The 25,325-nt window shown below is 39.7% G+C and overlaps 1 protein-coding gene across 1 annotated transcript in view; it reads left to right on the top strand.

Annotated features, from left to right (window-relative positions):
• LOC124404374 (acetylcholine receptor subunit alpha-like) overlaps positions 1–25,325 on the top strand; it is a 55,076-nt gene that overhangs the window by 22,087 nt on the left and 7,664 nt on the right. The window contains exons 3-7 of the mRNA XM_046878464.1: positions 18,720–18,858; positions 19,120–19,259; positions 19,508–19,552; positions 20,964–21,073; positions 22,328–22,508. Of these exons, the coding sequence (XP_046734420.1) occupies positions 18,807–18,858; positions 19,120–19,259; positions 19,508–19,552; positions 20,964–21,073; positions 22,328–22,508 (528 nt within the window). The 5' untranslated portion in view covers positions 18,720–18,806. The remainder of the gene's footprint in view (positions 1–18,719; positions 18,859–19,119; positions 19,260–19,507; positions 19,553–20,963; positions 21,074–22,327; positions 22,509–25,325) is intronic.

Raw genomic sequence — 25,325 nt, 5'->3', positions numbered from 1 at the left:
GTCGAAGACGAAACACTGTTTCGGAGCAAATGATTATGCGGCAAAGCTCGAGGAATAAAGGACGACGGAGACGAGGCATCTGTGAAAGGTAAGAGAAAACGAGACACGTTTTCGACGAGATAGCAAAGATGTTCACCAAATCCTCGCAGAGTCTTACGGATCAAAAGATCCTGAGAAAAGCAGAAGCACCGAAATATTATCATTAAGCCCGACAATCGAATTCCATTTTTATTCGTCTCACCTTATACACTGGGCGGAACGGACGTTTTTTGCAAAGTGCAATTCGGAATTACACTTTGGATATCTGCGGGCAAGAAAAGTCTCGGGATTCGGATCGCGGAGGAAGCAAAGCGCCCATTTTCTTTTGTACGAAATTAAAAATCCTCCGGGAAAAATTCCGACAGTCAGGTTCAGCTGATCCTTTTACCTGATGATCATTTCCTTCAGTTCGCTGCCAGAAAACTGAACCTCTATCCTCGTTCAGCTCCCAAAATATTCTCCGCTTCTTATATAGGGCATTCTCCGTCAAAAAGCACGAGAATAGTATTTCGAATTTTTTTTGTCGTTCGTTTCTTCTTGAGATATGATTTTTTGAATTTCTTTTTTTTTTTCGTTCTCCGATAGTTCACAATTTCTTGATCAATTCACCGTATGAGGTGTTTTTTTTTGTTTTTATACATTTTTATTTCTAACTATACCTTGAGTAAAAAAATACAGAAAATGTCATTATCATCAATTGCGGTATGATTTTTTCATCTAAAACTTGAACTTCACGATTTCAAGAGCTTTTGACATAATTTTTTTTTTTATTAATTTTCACAAAAAACCTTGTGTTTTGAATGAAAAAATTATACGAAATTGATAATAATCACGTTTCTTTTGTATTTCTTTTTTTTTTTTTTAAGTATATTTGAAAAGAAAATTTTCCAAAAAAGAAAAACAAAAACAAACACCTGATTTGGTTAATTTTTCAAGAAGTTGTAAATTTTCTATAAAAAAAAAAATTTGTTTAATTCATATCTCAAGAACGCACGAACGACGAAAGATGTAGAAAAAAATCGTAAATACTCTTCTCATAGAATTTAATCATCCATAAAAATTTTGATGGAATTAAAAATTCGAATTATTATTCCGGTGCGTTCTGACGGAGAATGCACCATATATTCTGTCTCCTCTTGGAGATCGTTCGCGTACGCTCCTCGACGTACGTCGACGAACAATATTCACCTAGCCGGAAAAAAAGCGGGGAAAATTATAATGTTTATAATCTAAGATCCTTCCCAAGGGGTTTTATAATCAGAGATGCAATCATTACGATTATCATCTGCCAATCGAATCATTCGCCTGTTAAATTACCCGATCCGCTGATTGGACGATAAGCCTTCATTCTGACGCATGGCGCCGAGAAGTCGGCTGTCGGTGATTAATTCACGAATTTCAAGGCGCAGCTTATAAACTCTTCGACGTATAAATATTTTCGTAACTAAAATTGTTTTCGCCCACAATATGATAATTAATGATAATAATAATAGTAATAATAATAATAATAAGTTGAGGATGCAAAAACGGGTTTCTAATGATTCGCGAGTAACTTTTACTCCATTTTCTATACGAATCTTATCGCAATTTAATTCCAAAAATCACGGATAATGATTTATATATATATATATATATATAAGTATGCAAGATCAAACCGCATCGTCGAATGTCTCGGCATTATTTCAGCCGATTTCTCGCTTCCGCAGAGAACACTCATAATCATCGAAAAGGAGCCAAACATATCAATCATTCGACCATAGCTTTTTCCTGTGGGGTGGAAAGTTTCTTCCTTTTTCTCTCTCTCTTTCTCTCTTTCTCTCTGGCGTCGAATAATTTGCAAAATCATTCGCTTGCCGATAGCTGCTAGTAACTATATATCAACGTACGTAGAAAAGGTGATAATTTTGTCCTCATTTTCCACCCCGAAATGAATTTTTTATTTAAAAAAATTACGTCGCATTGTTGCTTCGCAGAATCGTTGCATTATAGGTCTGGGAAAACGATATGAAACCATTCATATAATTCTTCCCCTATACGAAAATAGGGAGAGAATAATATTATCGGCATGATGCGCCGATCATGTGGAATAAATAACAAAATTCTTCCCTTCTGGAAAAATACTACACCCCTATTTATACCCCGCAGAAGCCAGTGACATATTATTATGAATTTCACGGAATATTGAACGGATGCCAACTGCCAGGCGATTCAACCTTCGCCCTCTCCTTGCCCTCCGGCGAGTGGACGAAAAACCCCACATATTACGCGGTGCGTTTTTATATGCAGCCACCATCACCCCCTCCCATGCTTGTAATAACCGTATAAAGAAAAATACTTACGTAAGGGACACGGTTTTCTTTTACGTGCAGGCTGTGTACTAAAATGCAGGCTGAGTTTAGCCTCGATGAAAGAAAGGCCAGCTTCCGGTTCTTGCCACATTTTTTGAGGGGCTAATTTAAGGTCCTTACTTTCCCTTATTTCATTTCAGGTCTGGGGGGCTCGAAGCTGAGGTGAAATTCCGAATTTCAAAAGTTTCGACAGCGCCTAATAATTAGTTTTTTTTAAGGCAAAATTGAAGTAGAGAAATCGGAATTCTTGAACCCGACGCTCAAAGTTCCGACAAATCAAAGTTTCGAAAGTGCGAAAATGGGAAAATTTTAAAATTTGAAATTTCACCATTTTCATTGCTGGTCATTCTGATTTTCGGTTTTTCTCGTCTTTCACACTCGCTCGTTGAGTAAACCACACTGTACGAGTATATTTTAACTTTCGGAATTTGACTCTATCGCAACTTTACTTTTCAGAACTTTTCTCTATCTTAACTATCTTTTATTTCGAAACTTTGACGTTTCGTAAATGTTTACTTCCTTTACTTGAACTTTCGCCACAAACTAATCCGTAATTAGACTCTTTCGGAACTTTTCGAATTCAGAACTTCAACCCTGCCTCTAAAATTCGTAGTAACAGAAACAGTTTTGCCTTCTTGCCTTCAGGATCAGTCTTAAAAAGTTGATGTTTCTTATTGACGTTGCAGGAACGCAATCTGACGTTCATATATCACCGCAAGATAAATCCTCCGATACGATCGACGGAAATTGAAAACTTTGACAAAAAAATCCCTCGCCTGAAACGTGATCGGATAATACATGTGCAGATCACACATCCCTGTATGCACAAATCCATTCGCTCAATTATTCCTGGCGATCGACGAACTCCTCGTGACGTACAGGATACTTTTCTCCGGATTTTTTATCCCTACTTTCGTATAACATCGTCGAATCTCCACGTTTAAATCCAGTCCACAATCCTACCTCAAGCTTTGAGAGAATCTCAATCAAGGTATTATACGTGTATATATATACATATATACATATATATATATATATATAAAGACAGCGGGGATCGCATCCAATCAAAAACCAATCTGTGAAATTCAATCGAGGATTCGTTGAAGCGGTAGAAGTGCGCGTAGGTTTTAGCATGTAGCGAATATACATAAAAACGGAGGGAATCTGAGTCTACTTTTACTCTGTTTGCTCTTCTTAACGTGCAGCTCATAATTGCGAGTCTCTGAGCGCCGAAATTTTCATCAGCATTCGTGCCGAAAGAAGTCTCGAAGTGCGTCGAGAGGAACTCGGAAAAACAGGAGGGACTTTTCGGAGTGAAAACCGAGCGTCTCTGACAGGTGAAAGATTTTGTCCTGCTGCAAGAAAATTTCAGAAGCTTTTTGATTATGCAAGACTTTGTCGGTGAATTTTTTTGAACAGAAGTGAATTGATTTTATCCGAGAAAATTAAGACACCTTTCTTTAATTTTTTGTATTTTTTTTTTTTTTTTTTGTTTTATTTAAAGTGGTTTGGTTTTTACTCCGAAAAATTTCGAGAGAATTACAATTTAGAATTGTAACTTTTTCGCATTGAAAAAAGTCCCCGACGCGAGGGGGAAAAGTTGACATGGCAAAACGTACGCGGTAATGGAACAGAAATAACATGATAATTTAATAAAATAAAATCAAATGAAGAGTAATAAGAGAGAGAGAGAGAGAGAGAGAGAGAGAGAGAGAGAGGCGAAGGAGGTTGAGGTATTCGAAATAAGCTGTTTACATTTACTCGCGGTAAAAAGATCCTTTTCCCAAATTTTCGCCAATTTACGAAAGCTGTTGATTTAGTCACGCGCCCGCCGGGAAACCGGATACCTTCTGCGAATAATTTCGCAGCTGCTAATACCGCCCCCTGAATTCCAGGCACGGGTTCCGAAGCGGCGAGACAAAGAAGCCGTCAACGACACGTGCGAATCTCTGCAGAACTTAGCAAGGCGTCATCTTTCTTCTTGCACCGAGCTGTTCAATTAGGTACTTTGGGACTTCCGGACGGATGGATCCGCGAAAAGTTGCAACTTCGACGTCTTTCTATATGTAGCCTCGAAAAATCGAGTCGACTTCGTTTCTACTGAAGATATTTTCTACAAAGTTCGATTCTACAGAATTACTTTAGGCCTGTTTCCACAGAGATCCTCCTAAAAATTCGTTTCTACAGACGAATTTTTTTAGATGTAGAAACGAACAATTGTGAATAATATGTCTGTAGAATCGGGTCTGGATTAATTGGAGGACAAAATGATTATGTAGAATCGAAATTTGTGGCAAAATATCTTCTGTAGAAACGATCCTGCCCCGAAAAATTTGGATAAACTTTTAATGCTTTATTTTATTATTTACTAAAAATTCCTCGACGGAATTTCTCCCGGACTCTAACGGCTTTGCAAGCACGTCGACCTGCGTCGATGAAACGCGAGGTGTAATTGCAACCGCGAATAAGCAATCATAAATCCGCGAAGTCGAGGACCATTCCTGCAGGTCAATACAGACTGCGGACCGCAGAGTAATTATGCCACTGCCCTCTATTACGTGGACGATTCTCTGCAGGATGTAGAGCTATGCATGTACAAGGTACATACCTATCGAAGTGGAAGGTGGCCTGCATTCGGCGGTGAGATGAAAGTGGATTGACTACGAGGATGGAGTGAGTAACGTTACGTAGCGAAAGGTTGAAATGAAAATTGCTATTTTGAACATTTAGAATAACTGGAAAAGTTGAATTTACAATATCTGAGTGTGTTCGAGCTTACTAACGGCTTTGGAAACTTCAGGGACTCCAAAAGTTGCAAAATAACGAATTTTTATAAAAACCTGCATTTTTACAATAACGTTACAAACTTCAGCCTGATGATTATATGCTCTTTAGTTACATACCTAATATATTTTCGTTCGACGATTTTAGCAAGGATTTTACTTCAAAGAAAATCAACGTCTGAACGGTTTTTCAAAGTACATGTAATGTATTAGAGTGGTTAAAACAAAAATAAAACCCTTTTTTTCATTTTTAACCCTTCGAATGTTATCTTCTGATCGAAAAAAAGAGTCTCCCAAAATACGAGCTCTCGAGATAAAGCATAACAGATGACTCTCCAAATTTTCATTTCCCGCTCAATAAGCATGGGAAAATTTCACCTTTCGATAAAATTTAAAATACTCGTAACCTGTTGAATAGGTATTTTTTAGACTCGTGCTAGATGCTTGAAAGCATAGTTATCATCATTTGTACAAAAATTACAGTAGTCTGAAAACTTGTAATTTTGATTGAAAAAGAAAAAATCGGTAGTTTTTTTTTCTTAACCACTTTGATATACATACATGCATATCATACTCACGTCGGACACGATGCGCAAAGCGAATAAATGCGCGGGTATGAAAGAGAGAAAAAGAATTAGAATTACCTACACTGAAAACGAATCAAAACTGTACGTTATAAGGGTATCGGAATTTTTTCCGTCTATTTTTGTCACGTAACTGTGCAGAGCTACGAGCGCGTATGAATGTGCATCAATTTTCTTCATTCACGGAGAGAATATTGGGCGGATATTGAATGAACCAGCATCCGACTTACGTACGTACGTACGTACGTATACGTAGAACATGCGCACATGGCTGCGCAGTGTTACGAATTGGAGAATGTCCTCATGACGTCAGAGCCCGATTGTCGGCGCCATTTTATCAGCACATAACCTAAGTTTTTTATTTTAATCGAGGCAAATCGTAATTCTTTGGGGTTCCAATTACTCATTTGACATAAATCAGTGAAATGTAATCAATTATGTATACCTGTTCTACCATTCACACGCGAAAAAACACGGTCAACGATCTACCGTTTGTCTGGGTGGATTAGTTCGATTTTTTTCCACCAGACGACGCATTGCAACGTGAAATTCCCAATACCTACGTGACTGTATAAAATTTGCGTAATCCTGCAGCGCGTATCTTCTTATTTCACCTCGTACCATCTGCAGGCACAGAAAACACGCGCCAGTGCATTTATCCGATCTGCAGAGAGCTTTGCATGACAATAAAATACACGCGAAGAAGTGCAGAGTGTCGTGAGCAGACGTTCGTAGCGCGAAGCTTCTCAGTAGTGCCTTTTGTAGAATTTTAAAGAAACGGAGAAAGTTGGGGAAATTTCATATTTCAAACTATTCATCTGTCCAGCTCATGCTTCGACTCTGTTTTCAACGGAAAGACGGGGGGAAAGAGAAAAAGAGAACGCACTTTATATAATCACCCCGAAAGTGATGGAATGTTGAACTTTCACCCGAAAATCACCACGTTTTCGAGGCGTGTGTAGAATGCATCACCGTTAAACATTTTCACACAAATGTTAATTTTTCGTTCGATGATATCTCGATAACCGATCAACGGATTTTTGTGATTTTGGTCCCAATCGACCCGAATATTCTCAACTTTGAACTGATAAAATTCTGCGCCTGTTCGGTGCTTCGAATTTCGAGCCATTTGAATAGCAAGATTCGAAAAAACTATAGCAACATTCTCCATCTCGAAAACCGTACGAGGGAAAAGTTCGTAAGCTGTCTCATCGATTAGGTAAGCTACGATAGCGATAGCCACTAATTAATCGATTAATCGATTATTTGATATTTTTTTAAACGGTGCATTTGAAAACAAAATTTCGTAACTTTAATCACGTAGTCTTAATGGCGGAAAATGGTACTCGAATGGCTAAATTATACTCGATTAATCGGGAAAAATAATCGATTCAAAGTCGATTAATCGAGTTCGAAAAACAATCGATTATATTCGATCAATCGGTAAAAATAATCGATTCAATCGAAAATCGATCACTTTTGGTCATTCTTAGTAATCAATGCGACAATTGCCGTTTCGAAGGAGCGATAATTTTCGTCACGTGATCGTTCAGGGGCTGTTCGATCCGACGTGCAGCAGCAGCCGCAATGCCCGGGTCGACGCCCTAAAAAAAGGCCCGTGCATTCAGCCATTTTGCGATAAGGTGCGTGCGGCAGACGCCATTATGCCCGACCATGAGGAGCGATAAAATTTTGTGGCGGTGCGGCTGAGCTTTAGCGCTGATTCGGTCAAAAGTAGCTATCTATTTCCTCTGGCCGTATCAAACACCATGCACGTTGAGATATGAGGGGTGGGTCGAAACCGGCGGGTCTTCCGCGCGGCGGAGGGTGTGCAGGAAAATCGAGAGAGCAAAGTGAATCGGAATTAAAACGATTGCACTTCCGATCCGCAAATACCAGCCCCGCTTTCATCTCGCCTGCCATGCACCGCGGACTGCACCCCGATTCAATCCCCTATTTTGCGGGCATTAATCGAGCTTGGAAAAGCTGTGGCAGTTAAAGGCCAAGCTTGTATAGCAGATCCTGATCGTTCTATGATTATTATACCGTAGGTGTAGTTTTTTTGTTTGTTTGTTTATTTATTCGTTTTTCTTATTAAAGCACGAAGTTATCGCAGAGTAGGTAAAGAAGAGCGTTTTGAATGATAGATGAAATTTGAAAATTTCAAAATTTTCAAACTTCAAACATGAGAGGCAATTTTTCGTCGCATGCGTGATTCGCAGAGCTTATGTCTTTCGTTTTTTTCGAAGGAACGTAGGTGCCATGCTTCGGGGGCGGCGCAGAAATTTTCTACTCAACTCGCAACCCCCCTGGAAAGAAAGGAGCGTGTCAAGGTCTACACCGAAAGTGTTTTAAGGGTTTCTCGGCACCCCGTGACGTCCGTGGCGGGGGTGAAAGTGGGCGCCATTCCGATGGAGACACGCTCGCATTCCGTTATATGTACCCGGGACGGTCCGCGCTTCAAATGAAAAGCTTCATAGCATATATATCTCGGGAAAAAAAAGAAGAACCCCCGGGTACCTCGGCCCTATAACCTCATAGGTATACACATACGTGTAGATAATAAGAGAGCGGGATGTTCGACATCGCGAAGGAATCCGAAGGACGGCGGGTCTCCCTTTTATATCTATTTCACCGAGCCCCCGGACCTCCCTTTGCGATGTGTGTATTATAAGTATAATACAACTTCCTCTAATACTAACCCCCAACCCCAATACTAACGACCCTCAACCGCCCTGTGTACATGTGTAGGTATATATTATAGGTATGTGCAATATAGATATACCTACAAAAGGGTGCTCCGTAAAAAGGTCATTTTTGAATTTCGTCCATCCCACCCCCTGAATCGATTTCGAATAATTCAAAAATAATTCCATCACTTTTTTCAGATTTTTATCGCGACTCTAACCCGTGTCCCAGAGAGGGTGGATTTCCCTATTTAACCCTTTCACAAGCGGATTAAGTCCTCTGAACAGATGTCGATGGAATTTGGTCGAGGGGGGGTTCTTGGGACGCTGATTATGAATTTGAACTTGAAATTACAAAGTTGAAAATGGTGGATCGAATATGGCAATTACATGTGCAATTTTTAAGCATGATTTCACGAGTTCTGTGCAAATTAGATAATTTTATTTCTACATATGTAAGTAGTTTTGCAATCATGAAATTGTCGCAAGTGATGAAGCACAAATTGGCAGTAATTATGCAGTAAGTCGTGCAATTTTGGTAGCTTAACATACTGCTAATTTATGTACTTTGTGCGGTGTAATAATCCCAGTCAAAATATGTATCATGTGTTGAAATTTATTTGCTGCTTATCTGAGTTTTGTTTGCGAGAATGAAATGGTAATGTAATATTGATTTGCACACAATCTTTGTTGATCAAAGTATCGCAAGACACGAGATTATTCCGTCAATGTTATCAGCTGGGTAGAAACGCTCTATCTTCACTGAATAAATTTCACTATTGATCTTTCCTCAAAAATTAACAAAATGCCAAAATTAGTAAAGCATTGAAATTATGCAGAGACCGAGAAAGGTTTTTTTTGAGAAACGTTCTTTGCACCCCCAGGGATTTTCCAGTCTGTAATTTTACACCGCGAAAGAGAAACGAGGGTGATTTCTGGCAGCACGCCTTATTCGTCTATAAATCTGAAAATGAGAGGCGGATGAAGACTGCAGATTTAAAACGTGCGATTCAAGGATTATATTGCAGAGCTTAAACAGCAAAAAATGCCTAATAATAACGAGACTTACATCGTCATGCAGTTACAACCGAGCTGAGGAATTCTAGAATTATTTGCTTCGACAGACGGTTCTCGGTGTTCTCTTAGTTCTGCGATATCACCTGTTGCTTACGAATCCATACATTGTCCTCATAAAATGAAATTATTTGGTCGAGCTCCGGGATCGCGACATCGAAGCTCAATATAAGCGCTTCTCCTTCGAAACGCCTATAATCGGAGTAATTGCTTCCAATTTGCTGGCAAACATCTTCGGCTTGTATTACTGTTATAGGTAGGTACGAGTATAATGTGGGTATCTACCCTGCACTCGTTTCCGTTTACACCCTTCCGCGTCAACTCTTGCCGTCTAACTTCGCAATAGATACTCAGATGCTGTAAGATAATACAGTGTCTATAAAGTGGTAACGAACTGCTCGATAAGTCAGAGCAGAAATCCTGTTAAAGATAAAAAAAAAAAACAATTTACACCGCTTTCATTTTCTCTGGATATGAAAACTAATTGAATATTGTTACAAAGGGTGAAATTTTCTATTAATAATCTTGAAATAAAACGTGAATGAGGTCACTGCGTAAACGAATATCATTGTAAAAACAGTCCTGTTTCATACTATAATAAACTGCAAGCTTAATTTATTTACGCCTGTTTGATCACTTCTTTACGTTCAACAGACCCCTTTATTTTTTCTCTAGTAACTTGACCCAGAGGGTGACAATACGAATAAAATGACTGAAAATTATGACATTAATTTTGCAATAATTATCTTTTCGAAATAGTGTATTGAAAGGAAACGAAAATATTTTCAAAATTGAGAGCCAATATGAGGAAGAAAAGGGTTGAACGTGAACCAGACCCTGGATTTAGGTTGAAAATCATAAATCTGGACTAAGGTTCGCGCAGAGCACAAAGAGACGTAGGTAGCTAGTATATATATATATGTGTGCCCGTGAGGTGAAGAAGAAATAAATCCTCGGGTAATAAAAGGCACTATTGTTCGTTGACGCGCGACAACGAGATATATGTATACATATATATGTATATATATAGATATATATACCTATATAGAGAGAGAGAGAGAGAAAGGCGAAGCTCGAAGGGGATGATTCTGCTCGACGAGTTTCGCTGACGTGTTACTCGGCAATTGGGCAAGAGAATTTCGGGACGACAAGAGGCATACAGAGAGACCCGCTTAGGTAGACAAAGATCGAAAAGCACCGAGGGTCAGGGTATTGCTGGATTGCTATTCTAAGGTACGGGAAACGGACATGCAGCCATATTCCGAAACACACACGCAGGGGAGAGGATATACATATATATATACCTATATATACATACTTCTTGGTAAAAGGGGAGGAAAAGAAAGAGAGGAGAAATGGAAGGATCGAAATTCCGCTCCGGAATTATTGGGTATCATTCGATAACCGTCCGCGAGTATAACGAACGCGATAAGTAACGGGGGTGGAAAAAAAAGGGGGGGGGGAAGAAAAAAATATTGTTCGACGTAGGTTTGATCAGCGAATTTTTTCGCCGCGAATTAATCCGCAATACATCAGCGCCGCGAAAGAGAGCGATAAGAGAATGCGTTGAATACCAAATCGCTCGTCTGGATGGTTTTCTAGTCTGTCGGTGGGGTGGATGACAGAAAAACGCGGAATCCGGTGTGTGGATAACGTGTATGCGAGGTATAACGCGGGGCTGGTACAGACAGGGATGAAAATTCACTCTAACCCCTCGAAATTGTTTCCTCTCAAAACCGAACAATCCACTTTCCCACTTTTCCACCCCTTCAAAGGCCCCAGAAACATACTTTTATATACATATATATATATACGTACAGATTTTCAACCCTCCTACGCGACTCTTCGTATTATAAATCCGACCACACATTCATCGCGTCGGTTGATTTTTCTCTCCCTCTCTCCCTTTATTTCTCTCTCTCTCTCTCCTTCTCTGCAGGCGGCGGGAATTTCGCTTCGTCGTTTTTCTCACTCTAAAACTCGAAACGTCGAGGAACAAAAGCTGCCGCTGTTGTATAAGGAGGACATTTAATAATTCTTCATCGTTTTACGTGATTCTCTGACACGTCGTTAATAATCCTCTACTATTCTGAAAATTTACAATTCCTGAATAGTCCGTATTCGAGTAACACCGCTTATCGCTAAACGGGAGAAGAAATTTCGCTGCACTTGTTGTTATGCGTACAAGTTTTGAAATAAATCTCTTCAGTGGAATAAATTTGTTTAAGAATAGGCTTCCCTTGCTTTTGTATAAATTCTCGCTAATTTATCGTGAACAAATGTTCTTTCATTCAAACGTTATACCATTCATTCAGCGTGGATTTTTTTTTTCTTACTTCGTTATTTTTTCCATTTTTTCTGGTGTCATTCTGTCATTCTCTCCTCTCTCTCTCTATCTCTCTCTCTCCCTCTCTCTGCTCGATAAAGAGAATGTGGAACAGTGGCCCATTTACACGTCGAGTACCCAAGAAGTACGTACTTATAGGTATACCTACTTTAGGCGGTCGCCTAACTTTCCCACTGAAAGACGTCTTCAATTTATCCGATACTGTGCAGACAGATTTTTTTTTCAACCTTCGTTTATTTTTCGTTCCCTTTCATCTCGTCTTCTTTCGTCTTTTGCTTTTCTTTCACCACTTGTCGTTCTCTTTTTCGGGTCTTACGACTCGTAATATTTTCAAAGAAGCTAGGGGGTGGGGGCAGCTTCAACATAAACTCACTCACCTCTCGATTAAGGAGCTTCAACAAGGACTTTGCGACCGGCTGGAATTGACATGTTCAATTTATAAGACGCCCTTGAAATATATATCCATTGGCTCTGACTGAACGGCACTCGGTCGCACCTACGCAACTTTACAATCAATCGATTGAATTTTATAGTTTATAATACCTACGATTTTTAACACAAGAGTTTTTGTACCACGAAAATTATTTATCCGAATTGAAAATTTTCATCGAATCACCGCTTGTATAATTATGGCGTCAAAAGCTTCTTTTCATCCAGACTAATGGAGTTACGGTTCTTAACGATTTACATCTTTCGTTATGACCGAAAATACACGATTCTGGTTAAAAAACGAAATTCACTTTCTTAGCTGTAACCGAAAAGTGTGGCAAGTGTTACTGTAATTTTTTCAAATTGCGATACACTTTTTCCAACTGTTGCAACAACTCAACATTACCAATGAATATGAAATATGAACATGACTCTCGCTTTCAATTTTTTCAACGTTTTTTTCTACCAGAAAAAGCTTGAATATAATAAAGAATAAAAATCTCCCCACTCCAGCTCTAAGCTTAAAAATTTTGATATCCGACACATGATTTTTCAGATTTTTAAATTGTGTCAATCAATAAAACGGTATTGAAAAATAGTAGAAAAATTCGATTCGTGTCGAAAAGATGTAAAAAAAAAAAAAAAAAAAATTGATGCTTTTCAAAGTGAGAACAATCGTATAAAAAAATTGCAGGTCAAAAAACATTCGAACGTACATAATTACTGCAGTAATTACTGAGTACATGTCACACGATGCATGTATAAATCGATGACGAAATTAGGTGAGGCGAATCGGGATAAGCAGCTAGCAGCAGGTGAACCGTTTCTATTTTAATTCGTAGGTACCTGCAAGCTTCGGACTGAAAACCGTTGTCGAAAATAGAATATCGGAATCGGGATATACCGACTTTAGAGTCCTCTTAACCCAATTTTAACAACGGGCTGCACAAAGACTATTCGACGGTGATATTGAGCCGTGAGATGCGACCCAGTTGTTCTACCGGTTAGACAAAATCCATTCCTCGTCACACCTCTCGATTCGATTCTCGATCCTGCAGTCGCATGCCTTCATTCTCCAACCGCGAATTCCTCGAGGAGCTGTAATTTTTTCAATCTTTCCTCAGGAGCTGATAAGCCGCGAGACACAGTCTTAAGAAAATAACAAAAATAATAATAATAAAAATAATGATAAGGGAAACGGCGAGTGGCTTGGATTTTTGCATGGAAAAATAAATTCATACAACCTACGGAAAAACTGTAAATTCGATTATACAGGCGATGCCGTAAAAAGTCCTGCCCCTAGCTCGCAGATAAGCTGCGTCTGTTTGACGAGCGAAGACTATAATAAGCGAATCTTCGAAGTTTGCTGATCTTTGCAGGGGTCACGACTTTTCACTCGAGGAATTATTCCACCTCATATATGTAGCGCAATTTGTTTACCTCTCGTTAATCTCTGCTCTTCATTTCCTCTCTCTCTCTCTCTCTCCCAGCATCAGGGACCAATGTGTAAATCCTTGTCTAAAATCGATTATGAGTTAATATACATATACATATATATGCGGAGATAAGAAAAGAAAAAAAAATCGTGAATTATTCAAAATCGTTTATATAATAATATATCTGCAATTGTTGTAGGGAAATTTGGGCGAGTATAGAATTATATGGCGGTGACTAACTGAGATTAGAACTGCAGAGTCGGCATTATACATATTATACCTAATCTGGGCTGACAATGAGTTATATTCAATTGAAGAGTGGATATGGTGTTATCAGTTCTGCAGAAGTACGTCTACGTAACGCCGGGTCGGTATGACTTTGAGATACGGGAATCTGACGCTGCAAGCGAGGCTCTCGAAGCCTGCAGAGGAAGAGCAGACAAAGGTTCCTGCGAATTTGCACATCTTTGACGCGATATTTCGTCGTTCCGCGACTCGCCAAGTTGCGAAATCCGCGTATTCTATCGCGTCATCTGTTAGCGACAGACGCGCCTCGCGATTTAATCCCGAAAGTTGAAGAAGAGGAGAAGATTGAGAGCAGCTATTGGTAACGGCGAAGAAACAGCTGTGATGGGATGCTTGAATCGAGACGCGATGAAAAACCATCATTCATTATTATTAAACTCTGTGGCACTTGACGAGACTTTGCGGAATCATTTTTCTTCGTTCACGAATTAATTATTCGCCAGACTGGCACGCGAGTGTCGTTGAATTTGAAAGTTCTCTAAAAGTGATTGATTCTTTTTTTCACAGCACTAGGAATTATTTCTCATAGCATTACGAACATTTTATTATTCTACAGGGTGTCCCAGCGCCAAGTGACCAAATTGATACATGTTGTCTCCAAAGTCGCGTTCACGAGATACGAACAGTTAAAAAACGTCCCGCTAAGCGCCAGCATGTAGGCAACCAACCACACTAAGCGCCTGCATGTAGGTAACCAAGTACACAGCTCAACGTGGATAAATGATAAGGCTATTTCCATGGTACGTCCTCGTTGTTGGGTTTCACGAAAAATCAATGCTAAGAGTGTTTTCGTTTAAAATTCCTGAATTTGAAAGCGTTATGTTTCGTTTTAGTAGTCAAACGCGCATCGACAAGACCGCTATCGGCTGCCCGCTGTGTATTCGGTTGCCGACAAGCTGGCGCTTAGTGTGCTCAGTTGCCTACGTGCCGGCGTTTAGCGGGAGTTTTTGAAACTGAACGAAACGAATGCGACTTTGAAGATCACACGTTTTCTGGTTTAATTTACTCAGTTCAATCTCTTCTATAACCCCTATTAGTTTGATCACATAAAGCTGATACTTTGGGCAAAAAGCGTTCTGAAAGAATTACGGAAAATTCTGTTTTCAAGCATTGATTTGCTAAATGAGAATTGGCACGCGGCCTTGTTTGTAATCTATTTCCCACGCGAAAGCAAATAGGTATCTCAAAGCGGTAAAGCGGCAACGCCTGCAGGACAGATCGGTGGTTAAACGACGGTTGAGGGTAAGATACTTTCCCCCGAATGTGCCAGGGCTCACGGACGTGACCCGAAAGCCGAAAACTCCCCGTGCACTGTGTATCTATTCGGTGAAAGATGATGATCCCCAACACCGGAAAGGGAAAGCATGTATGTCAGTCGTTTATTTTACCGGTGATAAATTTGCGGGAAAAGGAAGACTCGTGTTATATCCACTGCAGGTACCTGTAATAACAGGCATGATGTTAAAAAAGGTAAAAAGAAAAAGATTTCGATTTTTCAACGAATCTACCGCGAGTAAACAAATATAAGCATGGAAGGTAGTACTTTTTAATAATAATTTGTGGTGATAATTTTGCAATCAAGCCCTGAGATCATTATGAAAAAATTTTCGCACTTCCGTCGGGTACTTATCGTACGTCGAAGAAAGTATAATCTATAAACTCTCCGTTTCGCAAACACATTGTGTAAAATAATTTAATTTTCTTAGATATACGCCATCAAGATTCAATGATCGAATGGGCTGAAAGTCACGATCGCGATTAATTCGGGGCAGAATAAAGCTTGCAGGGTGAAAGAATTTCCAACCCTATGTAATAACAATGGGGATGGAAGAAAAAACGGAGCGAAGAATCCGAATAATTTATCAGAGATCTTCAGCCGCACAGGGTAGGTAAGGAAATAATATCGAGAGTTATAAAACGTCTTATGCCCCGGTAATAATTTGACATTATCACGAGACTTCCAGAGCCTCGTTTCCCGCAGAAGCAGTTCTGTCCTGCGCAGAATTCGTGATTTCATTAAACATCGCGCGGGGGCGAAGAATAAACGCGAAATTTAATCAACCGTGAGATTCAATTTCTACAGACGTGCATACCTATATCCTACGCACCTGGAAAACGATGCCTCCGCATATATAATTAATTAAAGGTAGATGAAAATTAGCAGTTCGCAGAGCGATACACCTAGTGCCTTCATGTTATACCTACACGCGTACAAAATATAACTTGAGAACCGAAATCCGACGCAACGCGCGGATGAACTCGAACCATTCGACCGCGGGTATATAGGTATGAATGTACTATATATAATGTATATACGTAATGTATTGTTACAAAGGGTGAAATCACCCCTTATACTCCTTTTCTAAAGATCTAGTAGTCGGCATAGATGAAAGAAGCTTGGGATTTTTTCTGTCACAAAATGAATAAGGTTGCTGCGTCACTCAACATTGTTGTAATAAAAAGTTTTGTTTCTAACTTATGTTAGCCGAGAAACACGTATTGCTGAATAAAAGCCTTTTTCCTAGCTTTATTTTTCCGTGACTTGAGTCCATTCTTTATTGCTCACTGAGCCTCATTTTTATTCCGAAACGCGAAAGCGTTACAATATCATGTTACAACCAAGTTACAGTTCATATTTGAGTTGAGCACCGCATACCGCCACGGCCATTGAAAATGGCAAAGATTATTTGTCAAACTAACCTGAATATTGGAAATATGAAAAACGATGAAAAATTAAACTCGGACAATCGACTGAGGCTATAATGAAGCAATTAACCCTTGTTTGAACCCTTGGAGTATAAACGATCCCTGCACGCCTGTGCTTCGTTAATTTACAGTGCCTAAATCTAAAGAAAATCGGGTCTATGGCACCATCTGGCATTTTGCTATTTTGTGATATAACCTATACAGTTTGAAAAAATAACTTTTTAAGAACTTACAAAAAAAAAGTTTCAGGTACAAACGACCCCACTGTATCAAGTATGTGATTCTACAAAAGCGTGTAAAAAATGGCTGAGAATAGGACTGCCATCAAATTTACTATTTCATCGCTATCATGGGGGGGGGGGGGGGGATACGGTTCTCAACCTGGACATGAGACGTAATTCTGGTTGCCTCCCACAGGCGCAAGGATCGTTTCACTGTTAGGAGAACTCAAGGTATTATATCATATACAGCACCTGACCCAGATCTGAACTTTCAGGAATGCAGTAGGAAATAAATTGAAACTGTATCACTGCGCACGGTTATGTCGGACGTAAATCCGTTTCTGCTGCAGCAACTTCGCGGTTGTTTTCGCGCCCTGGTATCGGTATGTGAATAAATATGTGGGTGAAAAACCTATGGAGAAAATAATTCTCGGGTTTTTAAACGCGGGAAAAGGGGGTCGATGGCTGGGCAACAAGTACGACACATTAGGAGACGCCCTGCGTAAAGCGCACCTTCTAATTACCCGGCCCTTTGGCCTTTTCGAGCTGCCGGCGGCGGTCCTCGACCCTCGTCGAATTTAAGGATCCACCGTCAACCCGAAGCGAGCACCTTTTGAGAGGAGCAAAGGACAAGGACCTCCTCCTCGTTCGCCCCTCGACTCTTGTGTTTCCGATAAGCTACCTTTGTCGGGTGAATATCAACTCTGCAGGTAAAGCAGGAGCGGCAAACTTATTTCAGGTGTCGTAGGTTGATTCGCTTCAAGAAATCCTTGCCGCTGCACTAACAACACGATGATCTGCAACCGTCTCACGTAACGTCGCTGCGGATATCGGTGTCGCATCGTTGCAGGCACCTGACGCTCCGCATAACTTCCCACCTCGGGGCTCCGGGGAACCTAAAGCTTTTTCAACGAAGCCGCCCCCCTCTCGTGTCTCGACGATCCGCCGACACGATCCTTGGTTATCCCTTTCAGTCACGCAATTCGGTTGTTTTTTTTTTTTTTTTTTCTTTTTTGTCACGGAAGTGCAGTTAAAAGTTTGCCATGAATATTTCGATGCTGAATGCAAATCTGACGTCAAAAATTTAATAAAACTAAAAACAACCCCGAAAATGGGGTGAAAACGGAGTGAATTTTCTACATTGTTTTAGACAGTGTTTTCGAATGAGATTTATATGAATATTTATTTTGAGACAGTACGATTTTACGCCGAAAATAGGTGCGTCCCCAATAGTACCTATATGCACCCCTCAGGAGGGTGAAAACCTCTGCTCGTAAACCAACGAATTCCAAGCGTTTTGGGTATTTTTTTACCTGAAAATGTGAAAAAAATTCAGGTGTTTGCATGGAATATAAAAAAAAGTGACAAAAAAAAAAAGAATGATGAAAATGGGTGCCACTGTAGTGACTGTTGTGACTGAAAGGGTTGCACTACGCAGGACCAAAACACGGGATTCTGTGCACAAGCTTTGCAGCTTTGTATATTTTAGTGAGAGTGATCGTCACCGCGAGTAATTCCGCGTGGAAAATTGAGAGATCTCGCGATTACGAGATGCGAATGTTACAAAGCCGGGAAATCCTTGGAAGAAATATTATATCGACCAAATAGCTCCTGCAGGACTCTTATTCCATATCATCCACAAGATGAAAGTCGTGCTCACCCCGATTCTCCGGTTTCCTGATTTCCAAAATTCATTTCGTCCTTTATATTCGCGTATTATAATAATATGTGTGTATGAATTACGTAAAATCTGTTTCAGGACGAAAGGACTGTGAGTCGTCTGCGGAGTTGGAGGAGAGGAGCTCCGAACCGCGGAGAAATGAGGCGGACGTGACGTCACAATGACATGATGAAGAGCCTGGTGGGGATCATGTGGATAGTCTTGGTGCTCATATCAGGTTCGGATATCTCTCTGTACCGTCGAACACGATTCGCCGTCCTTTTTTTTAAACCCGAAGCAGAAGCTTTCGCCGCAATTGGTCTCGAGGGTGTCTCCATTTGTACACCTCAAAACCAAACTCGCAGTGGCTAAAGTGTCGAAAAAGACGAAGTCACGAACAGCTTCGACGTTAGAGCTTGGATCAGCCTCTGACACCCAATTTTTTCACCGCTTTTCGTTGAACGCAACGGTATAGCTTTTAACGTTTTTGTGCCCGCAGGATGCTCAGGAAACCCAGACGCGAAGCGACTGTACGACGACCTCCTCTCAAACTACAACAAGCTGGTCCGACCGGTGGTGAACGTGACCGATGCTTTGACGGTGAAAATCAAGCTGAAGCTTTCGCAGCTGATCGATGTGGTAGGAGGGATTTTAAAGCTGGTGTCTAATTCTCGCCCCCTTCTGCCCCCGGAAATTTCAATTTGTTAAATCGATTCCTGATGACGATTAATCTCAGAGTTTGACGCGCTCGTCTTGCAAGCATGGCTCCCTTTTGTTGTCGAACCCTGGGAACCAGGAACCCTTTCGAACTGTCGTCATCGGCGAAGATCGATTCGATCCCACCCTTGACTCGTTGGCTTCAAATAACACGTGTGTTCATTTTTCAGAACCTGAAGAATCAAATCATGACAACGAACCTCTGGGTCGAACAGGTAATCAATTTTTTCACAATCCCCTGCAAGCTCGGATATATTTTTGGGACATACACCCTCAGCCTTACTTATCCTCCCACAATTATCACATGGCCATGGGTATTGGGATATACGCGTACCTGCACCCACCGAATTCGGCCAGGACGAGGATTAGCGCAGCCTTAAATCGAGCCCGAGCTTATCTAAAGTAGAATTTTCATTGTCTTGCAAGCTTCAGCTGCACCATTTCCGTCGTGGTGGTTTATTCAGTTCACGATTTCCACTGCGTTATCGTCAGTACAACGAATTTCGAGCTTTTGCGGCCCGCAGCTTGCGGATTAGCGAGTCATCGAGGGACGGGAAAATGAGGGCCAACAAATATCCTCTCGGAGTTACAATATCTTGTCCCGATCTTGCGGCCCGGGTTTCTCGAACTGTTTGCACTGGGACACCTAAGTGCTTTCGGGCAGACTCTAGCCTCCGCTAGACAAACATCTAACAGCAAATATTAGACCACGGCAGTGTCCGCGGGCATAGATTACAGTTGAACAAGTCCTGCAGACGTGGAGGTGACGAAACACCCGGTAGCTTGAACGTATCCTACGGTTGGGAAAAGGACGCGGACTTTGAACGAGGGACTAGACGTTTGTCTTGCAAAATCTCTTCCCCTTAACCCCACTCCATAGCCAAAAACTCGTGAAAAGGATCGCATACATTAAAACTTACTCTGATAAGCTCGAGCCGTCGAGACTTATCGGACCCTTCAAGTTCTTCGTCTGATCGTTAGACACGGATATGTCTCATAGTGGAACGATGGTTAATATTATTATTATCATCATATAATTATTATCATTATATTGTTGTTGTCGGGGTCGTCGTCGTTGTTGTTATTGTTACAGAGAGCATAATCGTAAGCTCGAGTGCTTCGCGGTTCAACTTTCACTATTGAATCTAATGTGTCTACAGAAAAGGTCTCCATGTTTCTTATCATAAAGTCAGCCGTTTTCGAGATATGATATAAAACGCGTTTTTCGAGATGACGATCACTTTTTAAATCAAGCTCCTTACCTGTCTTTTCAAATTTGATTTTGTATAAAAAATTGTTCTGGTTTCTTGGCTTTTCGAAGTAACAGCCGTTATTCATTTCTCAATTCCGGAACTTTAATTTTGCTGACTGAATGAATATAGTTTTTCGGATAAAAGAGCGTTTGGTTAAATGAAATTTCGGAGAAGCAGTTATTCTACTGGGTGATTTATCGAAAATCTCAATTTCGGGAAGCTGATCATTCGTTGATTTTAACACTCATACCTCGAAAATCTCGGATTTTCAACCAGCGATTTTGAGCTCCGTAACCAAAAAGTTCACAGTAACGCAGTTTTAGGCTCGACATCTCACGTTTCGCCTATGATAGAAATTGTTGCGTGATTTCAGTCGTGGTACGATTACAAGCTCAAATGGGACCCGAAGGAGTACGGAGGCGTCGAAATGTTGCACGTGCCGTCGGACCACATATGGCGACCCGACATCGTCTTGTACAACAAGTAAGTTACTCTACGGAAATTTCTACTATTACCAAATATTACAAAAATTGTAACATCTCGCATTATTTCGTATCAAATTGTAGGGGAGGGTAGAGCAAAATGGGCCCCGAGAGGCAAAGTGGGCACTTTAAAATTTTTGATATCCCAAAATATCAAAAAATTTGTTAGTTTCCGTTCAAAATTGTAGTATCTTACAGACCTTTTACTGAGAAAATACAAATTTTCATCAAAATCTACAAGTTTTTATAAGAAATTACATTTTTGTAGGAAAACAATTTTTAGGACAAAATTGTGCGAAATGTTCCAATTTCCTTGAAAATTCTTAGAAAATTTTCGAAATCATTTTCATCAAAGTTGCCATACGAAAATTTCTCCGTTTCTGTGTATGCATGATACCATGTTAATAATACTGTCTATCCATACCTACGGAGGATATAAAACTTGTGTAAAAATCAAGGGGAAAAGTTAATCGTCGAGGCTTTTTACGAACTTTTACTTAATACGAACGTGACGTATATAATAACAATAACGTATACTTAAGGCTCAGGAAATATATTAAACAATCCAGAATATCCTAGAAAAATTCTCACCCTTTCACAGGATATGTTCATTCGATTTATCTGATTTCCAGTTTTCTGCTATTAATTTGGTTTATTAATCGAAGATCTATAAATTGTCGCTCCACCCGAGCCTTAACCGCAAACAATCGCGATCGTATTCCTCCTCATGCAGGATGTAATTTGAGGAATTTTTATCGCTGAATGCTAAATGAAAAATTTGCTTTACGTGCAGATTGTAGATTATAATGTACATGTGGGTATAAAACTTTAAACGAAGAGAAAAATAAAATATAACCAGACGTAGGATGAGAGAAAAGGCAAATAAATACATTTATAACTCTCGTAAAATTTTATTTACAGTTCAAATTACCTTCGCCTCTACGTGATACGTATATGCTGTATACATATATGTATGTACACCTCACATATACATACATTGTATACAAGTACTTATAATTCGCGTTAACGGCCGACACCCTGCATCCGGAGATTAACTTTGCGCTAAACTTTTTTCAATCTCCATCCGCACACGCAATAATGCAAATTGAATTTTCACAGCATCGATCGATTTCTACAATTTTTTACAGACGATGTTTCTCGTCGACTACAGTTTTGTTTATCATAATTAACGTGTATACCTTTAATTGTTATATAAGTTATTCGAGTTACCGCATAAATATTTCTTCAATTCCAGCGCCGACGGGAATTTCGAGGTGACATTAGCGACCAAGGCAACGTTGAATTACACGGGTCGCGTTGAGTGGAAACCACCAGCGATCTACAAGTCCTCTTGTGAAATTGACGTCGAGTATTTCCCCTTCGACGAGCAGACGTGCGTAATGAAGTTTGGCTCATGGACCTACGATGGTTTTCAGGTAATCGAACAGATCATCTCCTCCTCCCCCCCCCCCCCCCCCCTCCGCCCCTGGATTTTTTAAAGGAAGATACTTTAAAGGAGAAGGAAGAAAAATAAAACTCCCCCAAATGTATCTATATAGGTATATCCAGTATAATAATGAAAATTTCATGCAGAGCACTACAAACACTTTGCGCATCACCATTTTCATCGAGAGGGGGGTTAAATATTTAAGGGTGAAACGCGACGTTTCGCGGAAAAAGCTCGGCGAATAAAGTTATATTATGCAACTTATTCGCGAATCACCTCCTCATCCGTATAATAATCGCGTATTTAGCGACTTTCGCTCACACAGTCAGCTCAAACTAAATTCGCAAAGATTATTTATACATATATGATATATTAACGTATCTATGTAAAGATCTATGCGCCGAAAAGGTGAATTTGATGATAAAAGGGTATATAATTATTATTTTTCTTTTGCATCGTATCTCTCCCGGAATTCGTAGTACAAAAGTACTCGAAACGCATGTATATATCTACAATAAAATTATCTGAAAAAATAAGTGAAGGTAAAAGTTCTTATAATTGGGAAAAACATATTTTCATTTATCAGATTTTTAAATTTTGTTAAGTAGTATTCGCTATTTCTGTGTTTTGTTTCGTAAACGAGGCAAAAACATTTGGAAGGACGTTTTGGTGTTTTTATTTTCCCAAAAAAAAATAATATCTAACCTATCGGTTTATAAGGTCGCATGTGGGATTAATTTTCATGAAGTTCGTAACTAAAGGGCGTAACCGACAATACCTACAACCTTTTGCCGGTATATAATCGATCCATTTTTTCACATCAACGTTTTTGGATGTATCTTCATATCTCATCATGTATACATCATATACATCCTAATCGTGCATGCATGATATGCACATGCATCTCCGTATCAGGCGATAACTGATTGACTACGATCAGAAGCCGTGTCCTCCTCTCCTTCCAGGAGAAACAGACCTAAGTAAGGTCTTCGGGGATAAGAACTGAATGGCGGGGTGGGGGTTAATTAGCGCGCGCTAAATACATTGCGCAAGAATTTACGAGACCCGACGTAACGCGTGTCTAACGCCTATAATCACGACTTGGAATGGAATCGTTTCGAGGCAATTCGCGGTAAAGCCAAGTACGGATAGTTGAAACTGATTGCGGCCACGACGTCGAGGCTTAGTTTCCATTACAGCATACTTTATGTAACAAGGGAATAAAGTCGAAGATTGTTTTGACGGCTCCATAATTCCCGCAAATCTTATATTTCCCCGAAAAAGAAGGGAATAATAATAATAAAAGGGAATAATACGCTTCTTTTATCCCGTTCTTTTGAGTCGGGAATAAACGTTATAAATTATAATTCGATAATATTTTCTTTTCCCTCAGCATGCATGTCAAAATATGCACGGTATGATATAGTTAGGAATGTGCTATATAAATAGCGTATTTTTTAACGCCAAAATCAGCATTGCTTGGACAATATAAAAGCCGATTTTTTAAAGGAGGGTTGATTAAGGTGGTGGTTTATTAAAAAAATGTGAAAACGTATTTTTCAATCTCGTTGTATAATGAGGAATATTACAGACACGTACACCATCTCGAAAATGATTAATTGTCTGCGATATGATTACCCTTTTGTTATTATCCAACCCCCTGTTTCAGTATCGGCCAGAATTAAGTGGCTCGTGTATTTTCCGAGCTTCATTTTCGCGGAGACGTTCCACGATAATCTATATACATACATAAATATATATATGTATGTATATAGATTATCGTGGGACATAAAAATATATACAATATACATATACATATGACGAATATTTCTAACCTGATTACCGTTTCGTTAAATTTTTCTTTCGCCAAAAAATACGGGTGAAACAGTTTTCCGCGTGGAATAAACGGTGGAAATTTTTTAGCCTCGTCCAGCTCGTCGGTTTCGTTAATTGTCAGTCTGTTTGAGTAAAAAAACTTTAACAACCTTCGGCTTATTCATACTGGTAATTTTCAGTCCGGCCTTCAGCTTGAGTTTGACTTAGTTTTTCATTTATTGCATAAGTCGTTTAACTCTTTTTTGCTTTTTCTCGGGCGTAATTATCACTGCTAATATATATATAACAACTTGTACCTGGAATAACATAAGAGATGCATAAATAATTCATCACCAAATGCAGTTCGTTATTTAAATGCGAAATCATATTTACTCTGTGACGTTGTTTTGGTATTACAGCTGACTTTGTACGTCAGATTACTATACGACCAATCGGAACAATCATGCAGCAAACACTCGAGCCTTGTATCTGTCAACGGACTCAAAAAATCCCTTTAAACACACCGCTTAATTTTCTTGTCGCCCTTGCGACGATCAATCATCGTTTCTCTAGCGACAGTTTAATGTACCTGCATGGCAGAGGCTATTTATACAGCTGCGTAGCGATGAAAGTATACGAATATCGATTTTGAAACGGTTTTTTCACCCGGGCTACAGTCCGCGTCTCTTAATTTCTTCGGTATTATTCTGCATTTTTTCGTTTGAACAACGTTTTAATCCTTGTTTCGTTTTTTATCAACTCACCATCGATACACGTGACTTTAAAATATCGAAGAGATTCTTGGACATGTAATCGAACTCTATGATTACTTGCGTAAAATACATTTTAAGTATATAGGGTAGATGGATCAATATTTCGAATCGCCGATGTATCGAAATTTCATACATGCCATGCGAAAATATAATAACAAAAGGGAAATTGTTCGAAATTTTTATTTTTGAAAAGGTTTAACTGATTAAAATGACACCTA

The sequence above is a fragment of the Diprion similis genome, chromosome 1, assembly GCF_021155765.1.
Source record: "Diprion similis isolate iyDipSimi1 chromosome 1, iyDipSimi1.1, whole genome shotgun sequence".
In the NCBI taxonomy this organism is placed as follows: Eukaryota; Metazoa; Arthropoda; class Insecta; order Hymenoptera; family Diprionidae; genus Diprion; species Diprion similis.
Note: the sequence above shows the minus strand (reverse complement) of the source record. Positions and strands in the feature narration are given on the sequence as shown.